This window comes from Canis lupus, chromosome 16 (assembly GCF_048164855.1).
Source record: "Canis lupus baileyi chromosome 16, mCanLup2.hap1, whole genome shotgun sequence".
In the NCBI taxonomy this organism is placed as follows: domain Eukaryota; kingdom Metazoa; phylum Chordata; class Mammalia; order Carnivora; family Canidae; genus Canis; species Canis lupus.
Window position 1 is genome coordinate 3,305,964 of NC_132853.1, and position 19,114 is coordinate 3,325,077.

The 19,114-nt window shown below is 40.0% G+C and overlaps 1 protein-coding gene and 1 pseudogene across 4 annotated transcripts in view; both read left to right on the plus strand.

Moving 5' to 3' along the window:
* The window catches only part of GAPVD1 (GTPase activating protein and VPS9 domains 1), an 83,533-nt gene extending 67,547 nt beyond the window's left edge, over positions 1-15,986 (plus strand). For all 4 annotated transcript variants that reach the window (XM_072777921.1, XM_072777923.1, XM_072777922.1 and 1 more), the window contains 9 exons: positions 1,231-1,353; positions 3,171-3,300; positions 4,275-4,384; positions 4,682-4,841; positions 5,730-5,917; positions 6,579-6,792; positions 8,875-8,947; positions 10,557-10,754; positions 12,053-15,986. In XM_072777921.1, the coding sequence (XP_072634022.1) occupies positions 1,231-1,353; positions 3,171-3,300; positions 4,275-4,384; positions 4,682-4,841; positions 5,730-5,917; positions 6,579-6,792; positions 8,875-8,947; positions 10,557-10,754; positions 12,053-12,193 (1,337 nt within the window). In that variant the 3' untranslated portion in view covers positions 12,194-15,986. The remainder of the gene's footprint in view (positions 1-1,230; positions 1,354-3,170; positions 3,301-4,274; positions 4,385-4,681; positions 4,842-5,729; positions 5,918-6,578; positions 6,793-8,874; positions 8,948-10,556; positions 10,755-12,052) is intronic.
* Positions 15,987-17,680: 1,694 nt separating this feature from the next.
* On the plus strand, positions 17,681-18,313 carry LOC140605726 (single-stranded DNA-binding protein, mitochondrial pseudogene; annotated as a pseudogene).
* The last annotated feature ends 801 nt before the right edge of the window (positions 18,314-19,114 follow it).

The window sequence follows — 19,114 nt, forward strand, 5'->3', positions numbered from 1 at the left end:
AGTTTACTGCAATTTTACAGAGACGTGGATACTAAATTTTTTTTCCCATGGAAACAGAAGAGCCCATGAGCCATGAGCTCCCTATACCTGATTTCCTCTTCCATAAAATGGAGGTAATAAAAGTACCTCCCTATAGGGTTGTTGTAATGATTAATTGAGATCATTCATATAAAGTGCTTAGCACAGTTCCTGGCACGTGGTAAGTGCTCAATAAATAATAGCTGTTATTATTATTAGCTTCTCTTAACACACACACACACACACACACACACACACACATATAAAACTTAGTGATTTTTTTAATGTGTTTTTAGACTTTCTGAAAAATGGGATTCTACTATAACGTGGATATTTATGGTTACCTACTTGATTTAGATCTATCTCAGGAGTTTGCATTTCACTATAGAACTTTATTTTGTTCCATAGATATGTAGCAGTTCTCTGTCTTGATGACTGTTAATTGATGACTCTGCCATCTTAGATGCCAGGAACACATTTTGACGTGCTGATTTTGCTGACAGGATAATGGTCCTGACAGTAAACAATGCTGCATCTGTGATGGTGATAAGCTTTTTCTCCATGTACCCTGGGTACAATTCTAGCACTTTCCAACAGTGGCTAGATTCTCTAGAAGTGCCTCAGACACTATTGCAGGCACAAAAGTACACTCTTCTGGCAGCTGCACTGTCGTGGTGAGATTCATTCAGTAAGACAGTGTTGATATCTGAAGTTTTCAAATGTGTAGAGAGAGAGTCATACAGGAAGGATGGAGGAAGGAAGTTTTTTATTTTTTAAAAGGGCATAATTCTAAATTTGATACTTTCCCCCTGCTTCAGCATGGAGATGTCTGAATATAAAATCTGTATATGAAGATGCATTGTTGGAAGTTCTGTTAGTATGTTTGCTAATAACAGCAGTAACTTGAGTGGAAGCACTTTAGAAACCCATCATTCATGTAGTCTGCACTGAACTTCTCAACATTGTCATGCAGAATTTTGACAATGATGAGAAAGTGGAGCTAATCCACCCAATTTGTGCTTCAGTAAGGCTCTCAGACTTAGAAATGGGATAAGCAGGCAGCTGCATGGTGCCTCTTAACATTGAGATATGTGCTCTTTTTAAGTCTTACCTCCTAATCCGCCTTTTGGATTATGCTACTGGTGTCGTACTAACATCAGAATTGCTACCAACCAAGGGGAGCTAATTCTCTCACTCTCCTTTTCCCTACAGATGATCCCAGCCCTAGACTCAGTGCACAAGCTCAGGTCGCTGAGGATATTCTGGACAAATACAGGAATGCCATTAAGCGAACCAGCCCCAGTGAAGGAGCAATGGCAAACTATGAAAGTGCAGGTGACAATCATGATAAAGATTTGAATACAGTTGACTCTGAACACTGTGAGGGATGTGGGGGGTAAGGGGGTTAGAGGCACCAACCTCCTGCATAGCTAAAAATTAATATGTGACTTTTGACTCCCCCAAAACTTAATGACTGATAGCCTACCGTTGACTAGAAACCTTAACAACAAACAGTTAAGACATAATTTGTATGTTTTATGTATTACATACTGTGTTCTACAATAAAGTAAGCTAGAGAAAAGACAATGTTGTTAAGAAAATCATAAGAGAAAATGCACTCACAGTACTGTATATATTTATTGAAAACAATCCACGTAGGAGTGCCTGGTCAGCCCAGTCAGGAGAGCTTGTGATTCTTGATCTTGGGGTTGTGAATTTGAGCCCCATGTGGAGTGTAGAAATTACTTAAAAATAAAATCTTTTAAAAAAGAAAGAAAGAAAAAGAAAAAATCCACATATAAGTGGACCCTTACATTTCAGACCTGTGTTGTTCACAGGTCAAGTGTACTCACTTTGGTCCCAGTGAAAAAGGTGATTTTTTTTTTTTTTTTTTTTTTTGAAAAAGGTGATCTGAGTAAAAAGTAGTTTTTTAATAGTTACTTTGAATAGCTGTTAGAGAAATATGGTACAATCCCCAAGGTAAAGTAACAGGAAAGAAAAGTACATAGAGACATAAATTGTAAAATGCATGTGTTTATGCTTGTATGTGCCCAGAGTGTCCCTAGAAGAGTCTCTGACAAACTGGTAATGGACATCAGCTCAAGGAGAACTTAGTAGGGAGCCTAAGAGTGAGTAGGAGTAGAGGAGAGTTTCCCACATTTACTATTTTAAAAAGTTTAAAATAACAAAAGAGTTGAAAGAATAGTACGGTTAAGGTCCATTTTCCTTCTACCTGGAATTCATTAGTTGTTAACATTTTGCTACATTTTATCTGCATATTTTTTCTTTTTTTTCTGAAGCATTTGAAGTTCTCTCCTAATAAAGATAGTTGCCCTCATAAGCACAGTATCTTTATTATACTAATGAATTTTTATTCCTTTTGATTTTTTTTTAAAGAGGCAGAGTTTGTTTTTTGTTTTTTTTTTAAGATTTATTTATTTATTCATTCAGAGAGAGCGAGAGAGAGAGGCAGAGACACAGGCAGAGGGAGAAGCAGGCTCCATGCAGGAAGCCCGATGTGGGACTCGATCCCGGGTCTCCAGGATCACACCCCGGGCTGCAGGCAGCGCTAAACCGCTGCACCACCGGGGCTGCCCTCCTTTTGATTTTATACATGAGTATATTCTCTAAATTGGTTAATTAAAAACATAAAAACAACTGCAGGAGCCCCAGATCTGTTGTGGCTGCTTTTGTGAGTTGGTCCCAGCTCATCACTGGGCAGTGGGCAAAGCTCTAGGAAAGAGATGAGTCCTGAGTGCGCATTTCACCTTCGCCACCAGGTAGCTGAGCACCGTATAGCAAGCTGTTTTCTCATTGGGTAGGATTCCATGCCTGTAAAATGAAGGTGTTATGTGAAATGATTTTTGAGGCCCCTCTTAGTTCTGTGGTTCAGGGATTCTGATTAAAGCATTATCTGTTAAGCCACAGACTTTCATTTCTTGGATTATGATTGGCATACAAAATATAAGTCCTCTTCTCACCAACTGCTCTCTCAATTTTGTTTAAGTGAACTTTTTTTCTTTCATTTTTGAAGAACTCTGACGGTAAAGCACAGTGCTAATTTATGGTTGAGTAGCTCTGAACACCTTCTAGTGCTAGACTCCTCCAAGTTAATCTGCTTCTGTCCTCTCTTGGGGGGTGGGTTTGTGTAGAGGTCATGGGTGACGGTGAAAGTGCACATGACTCTCCCCGTGAGGAAACACTACAGAACATCTCGGCTGATGATCTCCCGGATTCTGCGAGCCAGGCGGCCCACCCTCAGGATTCTGCTTTCTCATACAGGTATTTTTTTGATAAGATTTCGAATTTGTGGGTTTGGGCTTCTCATCACCACTGCGTTCACTTCATGTCAAATGATTTTTTGGGCCACTGAGTAAATGTATAAAGTAGAAAGATAAGAACAAAACTCTATTTCCTGAGAAGACTGCTTCACTCTGGATGCCATATATCAAAGGCTTTAATTCAGGTGTGAAAAAACAACCACCACCTGTGCTCACAGGGGGCATGTAAGGTATTTAAAGGACACAGGTGACAGTGCCTTTGCCCACACCAAGCTCCCCAGCCATGTGAGAACTGCCAGGGAAAACTGAATGGGTGGCAGAGTAAGCTGCCGTTTCAAGCAGTAGAGCAATAGAAAGATCTTATCAAGTGGTGAGCTTGTCCTGTGGTGGGATCAACCTTTCTCAAGAGATGTGGTGGAAGGCATTCTTGGTTTGGGTGGTGGGATGGTTCTGGTGACCTCTGTGGCCCCTGCTCACCCTGCTATAAATACCGTTTCCTCATTCTCCTCATAGTGCCCATTGTGGGACTCAGTACATGTTACAGGGTCCAAAAGAGTTTGTTGTTGGACTGATTCTGGTGACTTTGCAGATTGATCCCTGCCCAGAGCATTTCTGTGGCCTTGTTCCTTGGGTAATTAGAAAGCCTGTTCTTTTGAGATGTCAGTAAATTAAAAATTATCTCTTATTGGGATGCCCGGGTGGCTCAGTAGTTGAACATCTGCCTTTGGCTTAGGGCAAATGATCCTGGGGTCCTAGGATCGAGTCCCGCATCAGGCTCCCTGTGGAGCCTCTGCCTATGTCTCTGTGTCTCTCATGAATAAAAAATAAAATCTTAAAAAAAAATACTATCTTTTATTTATGACCGCTTGAAACATTTGGGTCCTGAGGTAGCATCTTGATTTATATAGTGAGTGTTCATAAACAGGCTGCATCTGCATAGAGAGATTAATGTACTTTTGACTCCTTCTCCTTCAGAGATGCAAAAAAGAAACTGAGGCTTGCTCTTTGCTCTGCGGATTCTGTTGCTTTCCCAGTGCTAACCCATTCAACAAGGAATGGTTTACCGGACCATACAGACCCGGAGGGTAAGTTTTTCCTGTATGTTTGGGATGAGCCATGTGAAACTGCCTGTATTCAACCTTATGTAAGCTTTATAGCAGTTCCACTTGGTTCCATTAATATATTTGTATGAGCCTCAGGTAAGGGCACTTCAATTCCTGATACTTCATTAAAGTGTTCTCTAATTGAGAGTGACAATGCGGCTTAGTTCTGCCGATCTGTGGTAGAACAGAACTAACATCCCAGAGGCTGAGGGATGGCATACAGTGGAAATCCCTGACAATAACAAATCCTCCTCCCTCCCCTCTCTCCCTCTGGTTTAGACAATGAAATTGTGTGCTTCTTAAAAGTTCAAATAGCTGAAGCAATTAATTTACAAGATAAGAATTTAATGGCTCAACTTCAAGAAACGATGCGCTGTGTGTGCCGCTTTGATAACAGAACTTGTAGGAAACTGCTGGCCTCTATTGCGGAGGACTACAGGTAATTGCCTCAGCTTTCTTCACTTTTCACCTGGCTACAAGAATCTTCTCTGTCTTTATTTCACAAGTGAATCTAGGTTTACTATATGCTGGCCCATGCTGGGCCATGTTACCTGGATGTAGATTTCTGAGGAACACATTTTTGTGTTTATCTGGAAATGTAGTTGTAAATGAGCAACTCTCACTAACGGAGAAATGTCGTTTCCTTCAGCTTTGCACAGAAGCAGTGTTAGCAGAGGTGAGGCCAGGATAACTAGAATATCCTTCCCCTTTTCTTGCGAGTGACTGGAAAAATTACTTCCCTGGAGTAGGGAAGCAGGAGTAGGCCTAAAAATTGCTGCCCTCTCTTTGCTGCCAGCCCTATGCTAACAGTTCAGAAGAAGAACGAATTGAGATTCTTGGGAGATAAAGAGGCCCCCAAGGCTTAGGGAATGGGCGTTCTGACGATTGTTACAATTAGACTATAAGCGAATAACCAATGATATATTTAATGATCTACTGGTATATTAATCTGTATTTTGTTGTTATTTTAGTCTTCTGTAGCAATCAATTTCCTATAAAGTATGAGGTCCTACCAGCATGGAGACTGTAGGCCGATATAAAATAGATCAACAATGCCAAGGGTCTTAGTAACATTTTGTGAGTTTAGGTAGCTAAGTGTTCAGCCCAGTAGGTGTTACTCTGTACTAACGTGCAGAATGGTTCTGTTTCTGGAGCTGGCAGCATGTGTAATCAGTCCTCAAGACAGTTGTCTCAGCCTGACATGGCTAATTTATAAAATCAAAGTCTGTGAGGTCATATTTTTTTAAAAGAAAAATTAGGACTCTTAGTTGCCAATAAAGTGTGCACTGTATGTATGTGATATCCTTACAAAGCTATTTCCTTCTAGGAAAAGGGCCCCCTATATTGCTTATCTCACTCGCTGTCGGCAAGGACTGCAGACCACACAGGCTCACCTGGAAAGGCTACTGCAGAGGGTCTTACGGGACAAAGAGGTGGCCAATCGATACTTCACCACTGTCTGTGTGAGATTGCTGCTTGAGAGCAAAGAAAAGAAAATTAGAGAATTCATTCATGGTAACTATAGACCCTTAGATTAAACACCTCTTCAGCCAAGTATTAGTGGGGAGATTTGGAAATTTTTGTTTTGCTGGTATGATGACTTGTATGTCTAAGTCCCTTAAGTGCCCAGGTGTTTTATGGAGTCTTAATAATTAAACTTTGATGTTAAACCAGTGAATTGCATTTTTATCGTGGATCAAATACCTACAGTTTATACAAAATTGGGAAAATTGGTTAAAGTTTTGGATCCACAAATTTTTTCTCATATTTAAAAATAAAGTATATCATTAAAAAATTTTACTTTCATTTTTTATATTTATTTTTAAAATTCCATTATAATTGAATGTACAGTGTTATATTAGTTTTGGTGTATAGTATAGTGATTCAGCAAGTCTGTACATTAGTCAAAGCATGTCATTTTTATTTTTATTTTTTATTTTTTTTAAAGCATGTCATTTTTATAACAAACCTCTTGCTCTTAAACTTTTGCATATTTCTTACCTTTCTCCTGATTTTAACGATTTGGCCACATATTCCCCTGAAATAAACCATACCCAGATACTTTTGGCTTTAAGAGTGTAATATCTACATAACTAGTTAATAAAATGATTTCTATGATTTCCTTTTTAAAATTGTTCAGCTAGTGTATTTAAAAAATTATTATTTTGCATTGGAGACTTTCAGCAACTCACAGCAGCTGATGATAAAACTGCTCAGGTAGAAGATTTTCTGCAGTTCCTTTATGGTGCGATGGCCCAAGATGTCATATGGCAGAATGCGAGTGAGGAGCAGCTTCAGGATGCTCAGCTGGCCATTGAACGGAGTGTGATGAATCGGATTTTCAAGCTTGCTTTCTACCCTAACCAGGATGGGGACATACTTCGTGACCAGTGAGCACTCCCATGTTTACTGCGTCCTTGTTGACCACGTAGGACTCCATCAGCCAGTCCCATGGTTTACACAGGCTGTGTGTGAGACTTAGTATGTGCCAGTAACGGCAGCATGTGTTAGGTTTTTTGCAGGATCAGAAAGCAGGCTAGCACCCTGTTTTCAGGGAAGTGGGGAATTAGGCCAGAGGGTGTGTCCATTGGTATGGCCTTTTTGGAAGGCACTGCTGCTCTTCTGCGTCATCTGTTCTCTTTTCTCCTCTCCTTTCAGATCTTGACTGCAGCACTGCCTCCTTGACCTTTCCTACTAGGTCACATCCCTGGCAGGATTCTCCTGGGCCTGTGTACCTTTCTTTAGCACTTGCCACAGTTGTGGTTTTACATTTGGTAGAGTCATTCCTCAGCCTACTGCTATTGACATTTTGGACCAGATAATTCTTTGGTGTGGGAGGCTGCTGTTTGCCTTGTGAGATGTGTAGCAGCATCCCTGGTCTGGACCCACGAGATGTCAGTAGTACCCCACCAGCTGTGAGAACCAGAATGTCGAGGGGCAGAATCACCCCCTTCTTGATCACTGCTATATGTGGTCATCTGGTGATGCTTCTCTTCTCCACTGGATCATTGTCTCCATGAGAGCAGGAACATAATACTTTTATTCACCACTCCCCCAGTATCAGGCACAGTGCTTGACTTCTGTATGTTCATTATCTATTTATTAGGAATGAAAAGCTCTACATTTGAATATCAGAAAATATCTGGAAATGTATGGTGCATGAATTATGTCTCAATAAAGCTGATTTAAAAAAGTAATCCTAAAAAAAATTAATCCTGAAAAAAATACCTAGAGTGGTAACAAGGGTTATATTTTGAGTAACAAGGCTAGGGATAATTTTGTATTTTCATTTTTCCTTTTTTGCATTTTCTTGAGCACTGCTTTACAACCTTGTTTCTGCCCTAAGCATGTTGAGGTGGCTGCTGTGCTCCCCAGCAGTAACACCACTGGCTTACTGTGCCAGCAGCTTTCGGGGTCCGTATGATAGGACCTCAGGGTGAGTCATGAGTGGTTTATAGAAGGTTTCTTTTTTCTTCTTCTTTTTTTTTTTTTTTTAAGATTTTATTTATTTGTGAGAGATAGAGAGAGAGAGGCAAAGACACAGGCAGAGGGAGAAGCAGGCTCCATGCAGGGAGCCCGATGTGGGACTTGATCCTGGGTCTCTAGGATCACACTCTGGGCTGAAGGCGGCACTAAACCGCTAGCCACCCAGGTGCCCCCTATAGAAGGTTTCTTTCATGTAAATGCTAAGATATTACGTGTGTGTTCTGTGAATAGGTTAAGATTATTCGAGCCTGACTCTCCCACTGGTTCATAATCTCAGAGGTACACCCAGGCTTCTGTACTTACTTCACCAAATGGGACCTGTTTTCTTTTCAGAAAAAAATGGGATAAGGAGTAGAGACATTCAAACTGTATTTACTGCAAAGAAGAACTTTGAAGCAGATTATTCCTACCATCTCCTCTATGGCATTTCTGTAGGCTTTATAGAGTGGGCAGTTAACACAGTGTTCTGGAAGGAACAGTAGAAGCTAGGAAAGCTGGGCTTAGCTCCTGCTCCTAACCTCTATGAGACCTTAGGCAAATCCTTCTCTGTTTTAAGCCTGATTATTTTCATCTATGAAATGAGAGAGATGTTGAGTATTCTCAGAGTCCCTTCTCTATCTAAGCTTCTGTGATCTTTGGTTTCTGGCTTTTGATCCCTCTCTTTTACTAATTAGTGTGTCCAGATGGCTTCTGGACTAGAGCTCCTCTCCTTTCTCTCTTGGAATGCTGTCCTCAGCTAGGATAGAAGGAATTCCCCACTCTCCTTGTCTCCCCTCAGCACACTTAGCATTTCTAAGCAGATCCTAAGTGTGAGACTTTTTTTGACAAGATGGAATACTTAGAGCTAAGAGATACTCTCAACATAATTGTAATCTGTATCTTGAAATAAGTCTAATTGTTTAAAATGTTTTGAAAAAAATCAATTATGACTCTGTGCCTTATTTTCTGAAATATGTATTTACATATGTGTTTTTGGGTGTTTTCAGGGTTCTTCATGAACATATTCAGAGATTGTCTAAAGTAGTGACTGCAAATCACAGAGCTCTTCAGATACCAGAGGTAATCTAGGATTAATTGCACAAGTGGTAATAATAGTTGCTCAATATACTGTATGATGTTAGCAATTTTTCAGGGAAACAATATAATAAATTATAAGACACAATTTGCATTAGATGTAATTCTAAGTTCTCAAAGGTCCTAGGATTAAAATTCCGTGGCATGGAACAGGACCTCATTAGGGAGCTGAGGAGGAGGAGGCTGCACTGAGGGCTCCTAGAGCCCCTCCACATGCAGGCGGGGCTTCTCGTCCATAGCCTGCCCCACCTCCCATAGCAGTGCTCTCCATGGATGTGTTTTGTTTGTTTCAGGGAGAGCTCGTGATTGTGGGGTAGGGAGGGGGGTCAGAAGGAGAAAGAGAATCTTAAGCAAGCTACCAATGCAGGGCTCAAAACCACAACCCTGAGATCATGACCTGAGTGGAAACCAAGAGTCAGACGCTTAGCTGACTGAGCCACCCAGGCACCCCTCTATGGATGACTTATATTGATGTTGCTGCAGAAAAGTCCCATTTGGTCACACTCCACAGAGTGTGACAACTACTATTCCAGGGGTGGAAATTAAATCTGAATGTGACATCAAAATTACCTTTTAGTGTCATACAATTTTTTTGTGTGTGTGTGGGATTTCATTATCTCCAGTTTACTTAATTTGCTTGTTTACACACACTATCTCTGTGTGCATAACAGTGGCAAGAGCCATTCCCTAAATACAGTCTGGTACTCAGACTATGACAGATGCACATGAGAAATAGTGTCATACAATTTTTATAAAATAATAGGAAAATTTCAAATATGTAAGTGTTCTGGTGGTTTTATTAAAGTCCCCTTAATGAAACATTGATAATTATCTTTTTATTTTTTGAATCTCTTATTTCTAGTACTACTTCAACAAATGTACATGTTTTTATTTATTTTTTTTTTTTAAGATTTTATTTATTTATTCATGACAGACAGAGAGAGAGAGAGAGGCAGAGACACAGGCAGAGGGAGAAGCAGGCTCCATGCAGGGAGCCCAATGTGGGACTCGATCCCGGGTCTCCAGGATCACGCCCCAGGCTGAAGGCGGCGCTAAACTGCTGGGCCACTGGGGCTACCCTGTACATGTTTTTAAATTTTCTTCTTTCAGAAGTAGCTTGTTTCTGCTTTTAGAATCAGCTACTACATATAGAGAAGTTCCATTCTAGCTACTTAAGAAAGATAATTTTTAAAACCTTTATGAATTCTAGGTTGAGTGTAATCATATGCCCTTTTCCCCATTAATTGATATCTGGGTTGCTTTGTTCAAAAATATGAAGCAAATTATTTAAAAGTTTAAAAGTTAAGCTTTTTAAAAATTTTATGAATTCTAGGTTGAGTGTAATCATATGCCCTTTTCCCCGTTAATTGATACCCAGATTGCTTTGTTCAAAAATATGAAGCAAATTATTTAAAAGTTTAAAAGTTAAGCTTTAATCTTAGTGGAAGGGGAAAGAACAGCAGTCTGGTTTGAAGAAAGGAAAAGGCACCAAGCTTGCTCTTCTGCTTCCTGACATGGAGATTGCTGTTGTGGCTTCCCGTACGTAGTTGCTCTTAGATTCAACATCTGTTTGTCTGTCTGTGGTATCACTTAGGTTTATCTTCGGGAGGCACCCTGGCCATCTGCACAGTCAGAAATCAGGACAATAAGTGCTTACAAGACACCCCGGGACAAAGTGCAGTGCATCCTGCGAATGTGCTCCACCATCATGAACCTCCTGAGTCTGGCCAATGAGGACTCCGTCCCTGGAGCAGATGACTTTGTCCCTGTTTTGGTATTTGTGTTGATAAAGGTGGGCCCCTCATTTATTAATGAAATGACTTTATTTGGCATTTTTGAGCAGGGGGGTGCAGGGCTTCACATGCTGCAGACACCATGGCTCTTCCCGGTCTCAAGCTTTGTGTTACCCAGAAATTAAGTGTCTAATGTGAGGTTTCGTTCTGTCTGGAAGTTAGGTTTTCAAAAGAAAGAATAGGAGGACCAGATTGCTAGATGAACATTTTCCGCTGTTATGTGCCTGAAGTTCTTGGTTGGGACTTGGTTGTAATTATTAAGTGAATGAACAAACGAGGACAAGTTGTTTTTATTGTGCTCTTCTCCCACATTGGATTCTTTGTAGTCCTTGTCACATGAACTATCAAATCTCCCAAACACCTCTCCCTTCTTTTAGCCTCTTATTTTGTAATTGTGCCGTATTATTTAAAAATGTACTGATCTCTTTCTCTCTTTTTTTTAAGATTTATTTATTTGAGAGAGAGAGAGCACAGGGCAGGGGAAGGGGCAGAGGGAAAGAGTCTCAAGCAGACTCCCCAATGAACACAGAGCCTGACAGCAGGGCTTGGTCGTACAACTGTGAGGTCACGACCGGAGCTGGCATCAAGAGTTGGATGCTTAACCGATTGAACCACCCTGGCACCCCGTATTTGTGCTATTTCTGCAATCTTAGCTCAGTCTGCAACCTGTAGGATCAGTGTGCAGTCAGCCTTTGTAACCCCTGCTGTTGGCCATCACTCTTCTCTCTTCACATATGGTGTGTCTACTTCCTGTGCAGAGTCTGTTTGAGCTTGTTCTGAGGCACAGGCCGTAGCTCTTCCCAACCACTTAAAACACTTGTGTTTTCTCTCCAATGAAGAAAGTGAAAAAGCACAAGATGTTAGATGTTACCTCTGACAACAGAGGGCATATTATCTTTTTAGTTTTTTTCTTTCTTAGCTGATTCTACCTGGACTTATAATTCAGTTGGCAAACAGCATTTATTTCCTCATGTAACATTTTGTAATCCTGGGATGTTGAGTGAGTGTGCTGGGATTGGTTCAGCCTCCTTAGGGACCAGCAAGTTTCAGTGACTTACAAGGATAGAAAGCTCCAGATAGTTCAGCTGGCATTAGAACCCAAGTTACCTTTCCAGTATACTGTTGTTTCTCATAGTGGTTACGGTTTATAAATTACTTCCAAAGAAGAATTTGGGGATGATTTTCAAAAATGAGTGGTTAACTCTTTCACAGATAAACATTTGAAGATGTTAACTTAGATGATATTTGCAGAGCTATACATGTGAGTATATGACTCTCTTATTTTTCACTTCTCTAGGCAAATCCACCCTGCTTGCTGTCCACTGTCCAGTATATCAGTAGCTTCTATGCCAGCTGTCTGTCTGGAGAGGAGTCCTATTGGTGGATGCAGTTCACAGCAGCAGTGGAATTTATTAAAACTATCGACGACCGAAAGTGACCAAGACGAAGGCCCACCAAGGCAGACTGTTAGGCGGGCAAACAGATCTCTTAGAAAATGTACCAGCTGCTTTGAAGGCTGAAGATTGTTTTTGTATAATATTGTACAGTATTCAGACATTTTAAAACAGATCTTTACTAAACAGATTAATGAGTTAACAAGCAGGTTCTCTTTTCTTTGGGCTCTTTTTCTTTCTGTTGCATATTTGATTATTTTCTTGTCCCAAGTAGAGAATAGTACTGCAAAAAGGGACCACATTTTTCAGGTATTTTGAAATATTAAAAAACAGAACAAAATCTAGAAAATTCCTAGATCTCCACTCATGGATACCCATTTTCCCTTTTATTTAAAAAAAGAAAAAGAACAATACACCTCTTTATAGATGCTGTCTAATCTTATATGCATCTAATGGAAGGAAAATACCAGTTGCACTGAGACTTGTAATGGTGGTGATATTAGTGGCATTATCTATAAATACACTCACCTAGGTTGAAAAGCTAAGAAGGAAATGTAAATATAATATATATTTATATTTGATGTAATATGGACATCTTCAGATTCTAATAAACAAGGAATACTGCTGATAGTAGGTTGTGATGTACCCTCTTGTGAAATGGTTTCCTGGACAAAGTTTAAGCTGAGCTTAAAAGCAACAAATATATAGAAATATTTATTAAAGTGGAAAACAGTTTCTAGAACTTTCTAGGTGTGGAGTTTGATGCACAAGGCTGACTTTGCTGAGAAGTATAACAATCACTTAGACATTCCTCACCATGGACATCCTTGAGCCTGCAGAAGGAAGGAGGTAGACTCTTTAATTGCCATGCATTGTGTACAAAGGAACAGGAGACACCTAATACATTACTGTGGTACTTCTTATCTGAAATACTAAATACAGTGTAGAAACCCCAAACAGAACTCCTTTCAGACTTTTAATTGTAATATATTTTTGATGATTTTTCACATTGAATGACAGACCAGGAATTCAGTGAATGTCATTTTTTTAAAAACTAATTTGTATTGTCTGCTCTAGTGATACAAGTTTTACTAGTGATAAACTATTTTAATCAACCATATTATTCTTATGGAAAAAAATCTATTTTGACAGGTTTCTGTGCCTTTATTTCTCTCTTCCGAACAAAAGTATATGTTTTAGTATTTTGGTTTGATTGTGTAGTGATAATCAGGAATGGGTTTTGGTGTCTGAGAAATTGGCTGAGGAGGCACACCAGAGCTTCAAGCACAAGTCTTGTACATAAGTCATGACGTTCACTTTGTATGTTTCCTAAACATGGTTAGCTTCTTTTATAAAAAACTCAGTCCCATACTTTGAGCCCCTTGTTGCTGGCAGCATTTCTAGGCATTTTTAAGGGAACTGTGATAAACAAGCTTGAGCAGATGAATTCAGAGGCTGTCTTCTTCTCTCCAAGACCTCTGTGTTTAATTGTGCCTAAAGAAGCTGGATTTTCTGTATGTCTCCCCCTCTTCTCATTCATTTATTTTAAAATACCAAAATAACAAAGTTGCATAGGAGTATGGGATGTGGTTTCTGCCTTTTAGGGAGAGAGAAAAATTAAACTAGTACTACAAAATGTCCTTTTGAATGTTAGGTCAAGAAATCTGTGTAGAGTCAGTGCTTCATGGGCTGTAACTGTCAAACTTGCCTAGGTATTATAAGTCACATCCTATCATAAATACTTTACAAGACAAACAGTCTGACACGATTTCTGAGACCTGGTGGGGAAGGGTCCATTTACTTCAGCATTTGATTCAATAAATGTTAAGTCAATAGAAGACATGGAATAGTCATTATTATGAGATTTCATAGAGATTTTTCTTTCTCCAAATGGTTGCTAAACCTATGCTGTGTTATTATTATGGAAATAAATGTGAAGCTGTGGACATGGCACAGGGCTCTTTTCTGTGGAGGAGAAGGTGGTGAGTTGGGGTGTAGGGCTGCACTGGGGGCAGGAGGAGCTGTGCAGTGCCTGAGCCAGTGGTGAGTGTAGAAGCCCACATGTCTGGTATCAGATGATACCTCTCAGGCAGGGACTTGGGGCTCATCTTGGGTGCTAGTGGAGGAGCACAGCCCAGCTGTTTAAGGTGCAGCTAAATTTCCCTCTGGAAACTCTGTTAGGAGCATTAACAAGCCAGCATTAACTGTTGGTGGTTTGATTTCATGGCCTGATTTACGATAGTGTTAATTTCTGGGTGTAGGAATCAGTAGCTGTCTGCATGGCAGTGGTGGGCTGTGAGACACGGAATAATTCGATTTTGCTCCTTCAGGAAGGAGGAACAGTTCTTTGGTTCTTACTGTGCTTCCTCCCACTACTTATTTTGCGTGAAGGATTAGTGCAAAAGTATAAAATCACCCATAGGAAACATTCAGTAGCCACTGGTTATTACATGGAATTTGCAATGATAATGGATGTTAAGTGGAGAGAGAGTGGCTCAGTTCCCTGAATTCTTGTGCAGTTCACTTCTCTAATGAAAAAGGAGTTTGTTTAAAAAAAAAAAAGAAAGAAAGAAAAAGGAGTTTGTATCTTGTGTTAGTATTCTGCTTCTGGAGAAGTTAAGTAATAGAAATACAGATTGAAGATTGTCTTTCCTTGTAAAATTTTTTTTTTTTTTAAAACCAATGTTTTGTTTTCTTTCTCCCCTTTAGTTCACATTTCAGCCATAGTAATTGCTTTCTTCTGATTTTTCTTTTAAAGACCTGCTGATGAAACCCTTTTTTATACAGATATTAAATCCCTGTAGTAAGAGAATTAGGCTTTGTGAGGGATTGAAAATAGATGTGATGCATGCTTTTTCTTTTCCTGTTTTGTCCTGGAAGCCTTTATTTAATCCAGACTTTCAATATACACGTTGCTGTTGCTGAGGTGCATGAGCAAGAGAAGAGAAACCTGGCCCAGCAAGGCTGTACTTTGGCCCTGAGACCCCGTAGCTGACTGTGCATGCCATGGGGATTCCGATTTGGGCCAAGTAAAGGTCAACTACATATTTTAAGTGGGTGAGCTGTTAAAGATTCCTTTCTCTGATGTGATTGGGTGTGGAAAGGGGAAGTAGGACCACACTTGCTCAAAATTATTAGTGGATTACATAGAAGTGATAGAAGTGTAGTGGGGTTAGCTTCCTCCATGTATTAGACTTTCTCTTCCTGCCTTTCAATTCCTGCTTTATTTCTTTAAGGAAAGAGTCTACATTTGCCCTCTTTTTAGTTCTTTTAAGTCTAGTGGATTTATTCTCTATGTAATTGCCATAATTTGGGGTAGGGATTTATCAGAAACAATCTTCTTGAAGCTCAAAGAATTTTTCATAAGTAGATTAACAGTGATGAGATATTTGAGATATTTTAAATGCCAAAATGCTTGAGAACTTTGCCAGATTAATACTTAATATATTTTAGAGTGTAGGTTACCCAAGAAGTAGGATGTTCTCAAGAGTAATAAAGCTATTCCTGGTCATCCTACTTAAGCTCAAGAGAAAGGAAATCCTCTCCACTTAGTTAATGGCAGACAGTGTGGGCAGGGGCCACACAGGCCTTAAGAATTCACCCCTGCTGAGTTGATACTCTGTCTTGTTTTACGTATTCTTGTGCTTCACCTGTATTAAAAAGCTTTGTACTGCCTCTCCTCTTGAAACTGATAAAAACCTTATAAATAAGCCTCAGTTAATGAGCTTGCACAATCTTGTATATGTACAGGAAACTCATCCTGTCCTCTAATGTGATTACTAATGTGTGGTATCCTGTAAACCTGATTAAAAAGGGAGAGCAGTTGAATTCACTGGATTTTATGTTTCCATCATCTATTTTGTATGCAGAAGCATTTCTGAGTTTCTTTGACTTCAAATATTACTAATTTCTCCATGAATTTACACTTATCTTCATCTGAATCTCTAAGGATAATCTGTTAAGTATGGTCCAGGAAGGAATGGGAATGAACAAGCAGTTACTAACGAGATTGTGAACATCTGCTGTTTTAACACAGTTCACATCTGACCGTTGTATTTGGTAACTATTCGTCAGCCTGTGTTCTGAAAGCAGAAGTCCTAATAACAGTATTCACTGAAGCCTTTATTAATCTTTTCAGCTAAAGGAAGGTGCTGTTGGAGCCCTTGTCACAAGCTCACTCCACAGGCTTCCCTCGCTGGTAGAAAGGTGCTTTCTTTATATTGATTGCACTTCATTTAGAAGGAAACATTAAAAAATTTGATTAGAGCTCAGTTTTCATTCAGTCTGTTCAATACTAAAATTAATGCTATCATTTGCCTAAAACTGAAAACAGAATTCAACTTTTCTTGTCAATTTGGCACTACCTATGTGCTTGGACTCTTGTTATGTTTGTACCCACTGAACCCCTCTTTCCAAATAAATGGCTCTGTAGCTCTTCCTGAATGATCCTGAGCTGTGACACTGTTTAGCTAGGCCTCTCTGTAATGCTGCCTATAAAGTGTGTCACAATCCTGAGAAGCAAAATCATTTCTCAGAAGTGCCTCTTGGCTATAAATGTGTCCTCTGCCTAGAGATTTAAGTATTCATTGAAGAGCTTTTGCTTCAGTCATTTCATTCTAGAAGAATCCTTTTCCATCTTCTTGGGATACCAAAATGCAGAACATAGACTTCTAAAAAAAAATTGACCAAAGAGGCTGGAAAATCTCTGGTTGTAGGGATTCTGAAAACATCTTCCACATTTGAGAATAGCTCTCATTCCAAGTCATTGAACCTGTTGTAGATGTTGAACATGAAAACCACAGTAGACTTATTTCTGTTAACTAGGAATTCAGCATATTGCTGGCCAAAAACATTAAATTTTATGTTCCTGTGAAAAGAGTATCTGATGTGATTTTTTAAAAAGTAATCTCTGCCCAAAGTGGGGCTTGAACTCATGACCCTGGAATCAAGAGTTGCATGCTCCACCTACTGAGTCACCCTGGTGCCTCTTCTGATGTGATTTTTTAAAATAGGATGTTTTCACGTCAGCTTTCTTTACCCCTCTTAATTTGTAGGGTTGCTTTTTTTTTTTTTAAGATTTATTTATTCATTCAGAGAGAGAGAGAGAGAGGCAGAGACACAGGCAGAGGGAAAAGCGGGCTCCATGCAGGAAGCCCGATGCGGGACTTGATCCGGGGTCTCCAGGATCACACCCTGGGCTACAGGCGGCACTAAACCGCTGCACCACCGGGGCTGCCCTAATTTGTAGGTTTGACGATAGTTTTGTAACCAGGGCTGTTGGATTCATATATATAGCTGCTAATGTTTCTTACTCATTCCTGGTGAATTAACCTCAGGGGATCTGCCCTGACTCATTCTGACCAAATTCTAATCTCTGGGAGTGAGACCCAAAACTGTGCCCTAGGGAGTTCTATAAACTATTGTTTTCCAAACTTCCCTTGTGAGAATCACCTGGTACTCTTGTTTGTAAATCTGAATTTATTGAGGATGGAACCAGAAATCTTTACATCCTTGAGTGATCTGGCTCTAGATTAACTGAGCTAGAGAGTCGAGCTAGAGAGTCAGGAAAAGACTAAAGATTAAATTGTGTGAAAAAAAAAAATAGCTATGTTTCAAAGACCTGCATTACTGGTACGTGATCAGTTAAGACAGGAGTCCGAAGTAGCTGGCAGCCTGATTCTCAGATCTCTGAATCTTGTGCGTTTACCAGGGCGAGTGGGTTAGGACCTCGTCATGAGACAGATGGAAGAAAAACACCCAGTCACTGTATTTTCTCCAGCAACAAATGAGATGTGGCAATGGGATAGTGAAGCATACCAAGGGGGTGATGTCAATCAAAAGACAACATGGCACAATAGATCATTATTCCAGGAGGGCTCAGAGATGTGGCCTATTGGTGTGAAGAAGGGTCTTGAATTGAGGTGGAAGGAAAAGTAGACTATGGTGAACTCATGGATATAAACATGGAAGGTGACAAGCAACCACAATCCTAGGTGATAACGTTTTATTTCTGAGTGACCAAACGAAGGCATGGAGTGGATGATTCTTACTTGGCCACTGTTTGGTAGTCTTATTTCCAAATCATACATAGTCTTTATACTTTTTAAGGGCAAGGATTAAGGTATCTTCTATAAAAACAAAAGTAAAGCCAGGTGATATTCTCAGGGAAGTTTGAGAAGTGTCGGGAGAGCCAGCATTTCATAATGAACCAGTGGACATCTGTACCACCCACCTGGGAATGTCCATAAGCTTGTGACCTCACCCCAGAGCCACTGAATCAGAATTCCGGGGTGGGGGGGGGAGGAATCTGCATTCCCAGCAAGCTCCCATCCAGCTCTGATGCCCACTGAAATTTGGGATCCACTGCAGAGTGTTCAATTCTTACAGGCTTGGCTCCAGGTCCTGCAAGGGTAATAGATGTGAGGAAGACAGATTCTTTTTTTTTTTATTTTTAATTTTTTAAAGATTTTTTTAATTTACTCATGAAGCACAGAGAGAGAGGCAGAGACATAGGCAGAGGGAGAAGCAGGCTCCATGCAGGGAGCCTGATGTGGGTGGGACTCAAACCCAGGACTCCAGGATCACGCCCTGAGCCGAAGGCAGTTGCTCAACCACTGAGCCACCCAGGTGTCCCAAGGCAGATTCTTTTAAAGGCAGATTATTTTGCCAGACAGTCCAGTTAACCTCTAAGGATAGCTATTTTTACTAAAATTCATTTTCTTTACTCATAACCCGTGTGGTTATGTAAAAACTCTTCCCCAAACCTGAAATAGCTAAACATCCCCAGAAGATTTCAGTGTTCAAATTTCAGTATGAAAAAAATATTTGATCATCTTCCTCCCTATTCTTGCTTTCAAACCCTCTCTGTTCCTTCTGTTGCATTTTGTTTCCCTTTGTAACTGGTCTTCCTTGTAAAATAACAGCATTAGTTCCATCATTCCCTGGCTTCTGACTTCGCTTTTCCT